We start from the raw sequence: 9395 nt of genomic DNA, 5'->3' as shown, positions 1-9395 counted from the left end.
AATTTCACTTTTTCAATTAATTCTGCTAAATAAAAAATTTTGACAGTGAAATATTTGTAATTTTCCAAACTACAGGAACAATTCGTATTTTAAATAAATCTTAAGGATTGTATTTGTAATTTATTCTATTATTTTTTAGGATAAATTACACTTACACCCCCTGAGGTTTGGGTTTAATACATATCACTCCCTGACGTTTGAAAAATTACACTAACCCCTTATCATTTTAATTATTTAGACGGAATAAAAATATTGAACTCATGCACTCTCTCTTTTTTTACTTTGCTTTACTTTGTCTTTTTTTTCGCATTTCCTTTACTTTTTAAAAAAAATTTAATTTGCTCTGTTTTTCTATTACGAGTTGTTACATTTTATATAAGCAGGAGACTTTGTGAAATGAAATTATTAACCACAGGGGTAGAAATATAATTTTTAAAATATCAAGAAATGGATAGTAATTAGACCAAATCTCATGAGTGTCAATATAATGTACCCTATTTTTTATGACGAAGATAGAGAAGGAAAATTAGGAAGCGATGGGTCAATCAAGAAAACCTGTGTTTCGCGCCCACACCACATTCCGAATGCCTTCGAGAACAGAACACACAACCAACAACATTTTTCGAATGCGGAATCTGGTGGAGACCCATCTTGTTGTCTTTCCCATCTCAAGGGACCACATGATGAGAGATAAGGGAAGAACATGCACACTTATGCCAAGGGTACAAATTTTCTAGAATATCTTCCCTGAATTTTTTTGAATAAAATTTAGTGAAAAAACTAATACATCAAAAATACTATTTTTATATAGTTTCACTTTTTGGAAAATAAAAATATCTTTTAGTGGTTATTTTTATCATTTAAAAAAAAAATATCATTATCAAATTTACAAAAAAAAAAAAAAAAAAAAAAAACACAAGAAGAAATTTTTACCAAAAAATTGCTGAGAATATGTGTGGAGTTTTATTTTAACTGTTGGTCTTACCATTAAGAACTGAATTTAGACCATTTGCACTTATCTCTGATTTCTTAACTACAACTTCTACTTCTACACCAAACATTAGTTGAAAAAAAAAAAAAAAAAATTTAAATAACTGATTATCTAAAAGATAGAAAAAGAGTTCTATTTCAACTTGAGAAAAGTATTCCATACGTGATGATACTGCATTAACAATTTTGCTTTTTTGTTTATTGTGATCGGCAAAAATCATATATTAATTGTTTTATTTGCTCCTGCGGGAGTTGAGCTCTAACCTCTCCTTTACAAGCACTTAACGTTGTGTTTAAATAATAAATTTGGATCAAAAATTTGAAAAGAGAAAAAGAAATGAAAAAAAAAAATAAAATTTGCTCATATATTTTATGAATAATGCTTGGGACCCCCTCTTGGGGGTCACCCCCTCACCCCCCCTTTGCCACGTGGCGGGTGGTGATTGGAGGAGTAGGAAAAAAAAGAAAAAAAAAAGAAAGAAAATGTAACCAATGAGAGAGAGGGGGGGTCAAAGGGGGTGGGAGGAAAAAGGAGATGAATCATTGTTGATATTTTATTCACATTTGTCTCACTATTTCTCTTTCTTTTTTTAAAGTCTTACTTAAATTCATAATCTAAATACAATTTTAGGTTACTTTCATAGCACTAAATTACAAGGCCATGGCACCCCATTAACAAAGAAGAATTCATGGCCAAGGCCAACAGCTCTTGATGAGGTTCATCATGTTCTATGCAGGCAGACCATCTTGCTGGATGACAACCAATATACATATACATACATATATATATATATGAAAATTACAATGCCTTGCTTTTGTTGTAGTTGAAATTTGATTTAGTCATTCTCCACCTAGTAGAAGAGGTCAAGATTGAAAGAATGAGTTTTTTATTTTTTATTTTCTAAATTGTGAATCTACCTCAGCATATTGCGAGTCGTTACTTATTTTGAGTATTTTGATTGCAGCCTCATTTAATCCAATTCATAGTATAAACGTAGAAATTTAAAAATTCCTTCCAATTTTTTAATAATCAGTTTTTTTTGTTATTTTATTTAACTATTTTCCTATATAAACAGAACTATAACAAACACTCAACACGGGCAAAAGTATGACTCCATTTTTTTCATTCCAGATGCCATACAACAATTTTAAAAATATACTTGTTGTTTTCCATAATAGAAAACCATCAGAGAAAATGTAGAGTAAAAACTATGAACATTATTTTTTAGTAAAAATTTTTTCCCGGCCTATAAGAACTAACAAACACTTTAAATATAAAAATAAAAAAAAATAAAAATTATGAAAATCCATGTTCAATGACATCTAGTCTAATTTGAACTGTCATAAATCTCCCAAAAACAGAGGAGCTTTGTGAACATCAAGCCCCGCTATGCTGGCCTATTAGGGCCTCAAAATTGTCTCATTTAGTGTAAAACTCAACAAACCCATATCTATAAATTGTTTACCAAACTAAACCAAATCATCCAAAAAACCTCATCTGATAATAAACTAATAAATCCATATGTCACTTAACCATCCAAAAAATTAACAATGGCCTCCTACCCCAAACATGTTCTCTTTTTCCTTCTATGTACCCTTTCCATGCCCTGGATAGCCCAATCGGGTGACCCAATATAAATTGACTTGGACAGAAATATAAATTCAGAAATCATTCCTTACAATTCAGTTGTGATCATAATGAAAAATTACATGAATGAAAACACAGTGATAGAAAAACAATGAAAGCAAAAGACACACACCATCACAAAGTAAAATGACTAAATTGAAACCAACATATACATATTTTTCTCTTTAACTTAGATTGCCATTGCCGTGGGGTTATTGACAGCTGGGCATGATTTTCTAATCTCCCCTTCCGTGCCAGTGAGAACTTGGACTTTACCCAAATTAACCATGGCATGAGGAAATCTGATATTAAAGTCAAGCTCCAATGTTGCACCTAACACTACAAGAACTGTTCGCAGGTCGTATACTAGCTCTTGGTCGATTTGAAGGACACCTCTGTGCTTTAGTATTTGGTAGTAGTAAGAATTGTCGACAATGATTGAAGTTCGAGGATTCTGATCAAGATTAGCAATGTTGTCAACAGTAGCATTTTGAGGACATGCAGATCTCAATTTGGTAAGCAGCTCATCATTCATAGATGGGTCAGGCTTTCCGGTGTTCTTAAAATTATAGAGACGGTCTATGAAGGTTGAACAATGTGCAACTCCAACAGTATGAGCACCTATATATGTATTGGAGATTAAAAACACAAAATATTCAATCAGGCATTTAATTGATTGATTTGTCATGCTTAAATTAGAGACTTGGAAACAAAAATAAATTCAATGTACCAAGAAGATAGACCATGTCAACAAAACCAAGTCCTTTTTTGTCAAATGCTTTGATGGAGTCTGACACTGATATATTAGGAGTTGGGATATCAACTGTATTTTGAGCAAGAGATATAAAACCGTCCCTTCGCCCTGTTTGTACATCATATCGCACTCCTTTACTCTGCATAAACATTGTTAGATCACCACCAATTTGAAAAGCTTAATGCCGTGTTTAGTTGGAGGATTTGAGAAAAGATTTGGAAAAAGAAATGGAAATGATAGATGAAATGTGAATAAAATATAATATGCTTAAATTTCACCTAGTTTCACACACCTTTTCTCTTTTCATTTCCAAATTCCTCTCCAAATCTCCCAATCAAACACAGCATAAGTTGTGAGGGAAATAGATTGAGAGAATAAGATGCACGAAAATAGATAGAATAAAGTGTACAATAACAGAGATAATAGCGCGAGAAGATTTGCATCTAGATATTATGTTCTAAAAATTTAAACTATTAAAAATTATATCTAACAATGTATATCAAGCTGACATAGGCAATCCAACATCACCTTTTGTGAAGCTGTCATTACCATTTTCCTATTAGGAATGGATCTAGGATTTTTACATAGGGGCAAAAATATATATACTAATAAAAAATTTAAATAAGAAGAATGGAACAATTTTCCAACGACATATAAAAAGCAAAAATAAGATCTTAACATATACAAATAAACATTTTAATTTTAGCCACATTGAAAAAGATAATAATTATAAAAATAATTTATTTACTAAAGTGAGATATTTTGAATTGTGTTTGGCGCATCTTGTCATTAAAAGTGTCTATGATAGAATCAATTTTAATAATTAGTTAATACATTGTTTTAATATCAGGGGAAAAAAAAAAGACTTGTTATCAATGGTAGTTATAAAAAAATATTTAATTTTATTATATTTTGCCTTTTTATTTTTTTTTTAAAATTTTATACTTTGATCCAATTTTTATAGATATAGAGGAGCAATTACTTAAAATTTTTATAAAATCAAGAGATGATAACCACTTAAAAATTGTAAAAAAATATACTGAGAGGGGACGAATGCCTATAATTTAGAAATAATTATAATTAACACCACTACCAGGGGCGGAGGCAGTATGCCCGGGGGCACGTGCCCCTCTCAAGTTTTGATAATTATATTAGTACCCTTATATATATAGACTATATCATATATATCTTATATAAAATTATAATAATATCCCTTCTTCAAATTATAATAGCTCCTCTAGTATAAATTTTATTTCTAATTACAATGAACTCACTAAAATAAGTTCTTCTATTATACACCCCTAAAAGGGGTGTACCATATACTAGTTATTATTTTATGGTATTGATATTATAAATTTTTATAACCAAATTATTTTCATTCATAACTAAAATGACTACTATACAAATTATAACCAAACAACATATCTTCAATTATAAAAAATTAAATAAAATAAAAAATAAAAAATTACAATAAGTCATAACTAATATCAGAATGAGTCATTACAAATCATAAATTACTTGATGTATAATCAAAAACCTTTTCAATCATAACCAAAATAACAACCACAAGGAGTTATAACTAAGTTATATCCAATACTATAATATGTCAAACTAAAGACCACAAAAATCATAACTGCGACATATGATAGATTGATTTTTTTTTTTTTTTTTTTTGCGGTGTGTTTTATAAAACTTCTCTACTAAAATATATAATTTCTATATCAATTTATTTTCTTTTTTAATTTTTCAATCCATCTAAAATAGTTACTCCACAATATTTGTATAAAATTTAATCTCAAATCCTTTAATTTAAAATTCACATTTATCCAAATAAACTCTTAATAGTTACATTTAATAATATCTCATTATTGTTTATTACGAGAAAAAAATAAAATTAATATTATCATTAATATGTGCCCTCTTCACTGAATTCTTGGCTCCGCCAGTGACTACTACCATCGTTGTTAACTATAATTTTTGCATTGTTTGTGTTTGTCTATTCATGTAATGGAACCACTATAATCTATAATTCTATTCATGTCATTACTCAAAAAATATTTTTATCTAGTCAAGTGGAGGTATATATATAGTATAGTTCTTTGCAGTGAAGCAAATGAAGGTATAGAGTGCTCACCTTAGCCACTGAGTCTCTGGTAGCCATGACAATGATATCAGCACAAGAGACTACTCCAGGGCACACTGCCTCCACAGCAGCCTTTGCAGCATCAATAATGTCAAAACCCCTCAAATGTAGATTTATGGGTGCAGTTTTCTCACTGTTACTACCATCCAGTAGGATTGATGCATCACATCCCTTTTCATGCAAAGAACAATGTTAGCACATTAAACCCAAAAATAAAAAAAAATAAAAAAAAAACGGACCCATTAAATTGGAGACTTGATGTTTTATAGGCGCTGTTTAGTGTCACGGACTAGGCGCTTGTTATCCTCCCGAGAAGCCGGCTCCACGAGTGGTACTGCGTACCCCCGTGCATTATGCCCGAGGACCAATCCAGGAGATGCGATAGGGATCTACCCTGCCTGCCTTGCCGCTCACAAACTAATGAACCTAATGCGCTTGCAAGGTGCTTGGTGTAGAACTCGCATCCCTAATGAGTCGGTACGTGACATGCTACCACCGCCAGTCCCTGACGCCCTCGTCAGGGGGACATTACCCTGCCTGCTCCCATGCTTGTCCATTCCCCTACCCACGGGAAACCCGCCCCGCGCGGACACCACCCTTGGTGCGGACCCCACAATGAGGGTGCTTGGTGTAAGTCCCACGTACCGCCCCATCACAGTGCCCCTAGGCTGGCTCTGATACCACTTGTCACGGACTGGGCGCTTGTCATCCTCCCGAGAAGCCGGCTCCACGAGTGGTATTGCGTACCCCCGTGCATTATGCCCGAGGACCAACCTAGGAGATGCGATAGGGATCTACCCTGCCTGCCTTGCCGCTCACAAACTAATGAACTTAATGCACTTGCAAAGTGCTTGGCGTAGAACTCGCATCCCTAATGAGTCGGTACGTGACATTAGGAAGTGGCTAAAGAGGCTATTATAGCCTAAAATGAAAATTTAGCCAAAAAGCCCACTGTTGAAAGCTTTTTAAAAAAATATATATATATAGGCTGCACAGCCGGCAGTGTAGGCACAGCCGGCAGTGTAGGCACAGCCTACACTGTCAGCCACAGAAATTGTTCCATCAATGAGTAAGTTATGAGTTTACCCCTTGACATCAATTTAAAAAAATATATTTTTAGGGACAAATTTATCATTTTAATTTCAAATATCATTTCAACACATTTTTCAATACAATAACTCAAATAAAATCTATCTCATCTTTCCAAACACAAAAACTAAAATAGCCTACTAAAATAACCAAAAAGCCAAATAGCCTACTAAAATAGCCACTTCCCAAATGCGGCCATAGTCTTTGTTGTCGTTTGGCAAAAAAAATTTTAGTTAGCTTTTTGGAGTTGAGATTTTTTTAGTTTGGGACTAAAAAGCTTGTTCAACAAAAATTTTTTGACTTTTTTTATTTTTGTGAGAGAAAAAGTGAAATAATTATGATTTTGATGTAATATTTTATTTATTGACTTATATAGTATAATTTGCCTTTTATGTTTTTAATCCTAACTGGGATAGCCAAACGAATTATTTGGCTAAAGCTATTTGGAAAAAAATCTACTAAAGACAAATTTCATCAAAACGAACTTGCAAAAATGGGCTTATTTTTTTCTTTTCTTGATTTACATTATTTTATAAATATTTTTTGGATCGTCTAATTAGGAGGGATATAAAAAGTAGATTTGATATAATTTAAAAAATCAAAAAAGTTTATAATTGGATTATTTTAAAGCTAATTTAATCAAAACAACAACAACAACAACATGTTTTTTGATGTTTTATATCGTTAGTTCATGACTATTAAGCACAAAAAAAATAAGAATAAACTTGAAACGCTATATTTTTTTAAGAGCTGACTTTGATATTTTTATTTTTGTTTTAAGTTAAACTTTTTTAAATTGAAAATAAATTTTACCAAATGAATATGAAGTTGATTGATTAATATCATTTACAGTAATGGCAAATATAGAAATTTTTGTGAGTGGTGTAATTCAAAAACTTTAGTTCTTTAAATGCTCTTCTTTTGTGAGTTTTTCAGTATGTAGGCTCTTCTTAGGTCATTCCAATCATTAGGTAGGTAAGTTTTTTTTTTTTTTTTTTTTTTTTCTCTAACTGTGAATTTCATGGAAAAAAATTTCATGTTAAGAGATGAATCTTGTATTACAATTGATTTTCTTTTTAGAAGTTTGTTCATCATAATAGTACATAAAATTGTTAATTTTTCACTTTGCCGTGGGGGTCACATGTGTTCTTTTTCCTAAAATTACAATTGATACAAATTTATTTATTTATTTTTTTTTTTTTTTGAAACAGCCAAAAGGAAATATTATTGATAATGATCAAACAATAATACATTGACAATCATAAATAAAGAGAGAGGGTGTAAAGAGTACCATAACAAAACAATCCGACCCTAACTGAGTTGGCACTGAGAAGCATGAAACATATAAACTATAAAATTGATACATATAGCAAACAATTCAATTATAAACATATAAACTATAAACAAATAATGAAACACAAAACATACAAGAATGAATAAAATTTTACAAAATTTGTTAATAGAACTCACTTCTAAAAATTTTATCTGTTCATATGATTTTCGTGATCAATTTTTGTGCTCCTAAACATTTTTTACCTTTGTCAATTGGCTCAATTTTTGTGTTCCTAAACATTTTTTTACCTTTGTCAATTGGCTCAAGTGCCAACACTGGTTACAACCTAGCATTACCCGTGACTTAACATGATGCCTAAATTTTTATGAATTAAAATTGGTAATCAAAAAATTAAAGTTTGAAGCACTACTCTTAATTGGTCAATAATTAGGGGTAGTGTAGGGATTAGATTTTTTAGTGGGTTTTTGATTTTTTACAAAAATATTTGCAAAAAGATAGAGAGGATTAATTGACTTTTTATAATGACCTTATTTAAGTTTTTTTAACTCATAACCTATAAGCACAAATAATCTTAAACACGATGTTGTTACATATTTTTTTGTTTAAAAAAAATTCAATAAGTTGCAGTTAACGGGATCTAAGCCTTCTTACTCTAACGAAGCAATCATGAAATTGCAAGCGGAGGAGGGCCGCCACGATCGTGGGGTCGTCCTTGATCTTGGTGGCAATGACACTGCCGACGATGGCTTCCACGTCTTTGCCACCACATTTTCCCTTGTAGAATCCTACTTCCAGTTGACCATAGCACTGGCCTGTGAAGCTGCTCATGAAGATGAGCCCAAGGGCTAGTCCTACTAAAACTGGCTTGGACATTTTCAACTTAAACTTGTTTTCCAAAAACAAAAACACAAAGTTTTGTGTTGAATGGTTGGTTGGTATGGAAAGTCTCACATTGTTCATTCCTATTTATAAGGGCATTCGACCTTCCAATCCCACTTTAATGATTTGACTTTTTTAGACCTTTACGTGTAGATTGTTTGTAAAAATAAAAAATTAAACTATATAATATTTGTTGTTACATCATTTGATAAAATTTGTCTTTAAAAAATGATTGATTTAATTTTTAAAGTCAAATTTATTGTCAATTTTTTTATAGGCAAGGATAATAAAATTATATAATTATAATTATTAAATTAATTATTTTTTTATAAATAATATATGCACAAAAAATTATAAAATTAACGAATTAAATCACCAACCAACTCTAAGTCATCGTTTGGCTAACTTAGTTGTGTTAAAAAAATACCAAAGACAAAATAGGTTAAATAAGTTAATAGGACAATATGTCACATCTAAACTGTAATCATTTTATTTTTTCTCACACAAAAATCAAATAAACCAAACTAAATAAACTTTTTAATCCTAAACTAAAAAAAATCTTAACTCAAAAAAATTAATTAAAAAAATCAATGCCAAACGACGGCTAAGACGATCCGAA

General features: G+C 31.1%; 1 protein-coding gene across 1 annotated transcript; it reads right to left on the bottom strand.

The window, feature by feature from the left end:
* Positions 1 to 2629: 2629 nt before the first annotated feature.
* Positions 2630 to 8861, bottom strand: LOC114284786 (peroxidase 60). The gene is made up of 4 exons (XM_082899237.1): positions 8549 to 8861; positions 5506 to 5685; positions 3348 to 3510; positions 2630 to 3238 (listed from the first exon to the last, which is right to left on the bottom strand). The coding sequence occupies exons 1-4, from the start codon at positions 8855 to 8857 to the stop codon at positions 2808 to 2810; spliced, it is 1083 nt and encodes a 360-aa protein (XP_082755363.1). The 5' UTR covers positions 8858 to 8861; the 3' UTR covers positions 2630 to 2807.
* Between the last annotated feature and the right edge of the window lie 534 nt (positions 8862 to 9395).

Source organism: Camellia sinensis, chromosome 12 (assembly GCF_055761805.1).
Source record: "Camellia sinensis isolate YWXY chromosome 12, ASM5576180v1, whole genome shotgun sequence".
In the NCBI taxonomy this organism is placed as follows: domain Eukaryota; kingdom Viridiplantae; phylum Streptophyta; class Magnoliopsida; order Ericales; family Theaceae; genus Camellia; species Camellia sinensis.
Note: the sequence above shows the minus strand (reverse complement) of the source record. Positions and strands in the feature narration are given on the sequence as shown.

What these genes read in the sequence shown, in the direction of transcription:
- LOC114284786 (XM_082899237.1), bottom strand. Translation starts at nt 8,857, where the DNA reads ATGAACAATGTGAGACTTTCCATACCAACCAACCATTCAACACAAAAC. An exon ending in CCAGAGACTCAGTGGCTAAG is followed by an intron (nt 3,511 to 5,505) that starts GTGAGCACTCTA and finishes ATGTTTATGCAG; the next exon opens with AGTAAAGGAGTGCGATATGA. An exon ending in TGACATGGTCTATCTTCTTG is followed by an intron (nt 3,239 to 3,347) that starts GTACATTGAATT and finishes ATACATATATAG; the next exon opens with GTGCTCATACTGTTGGAGTT.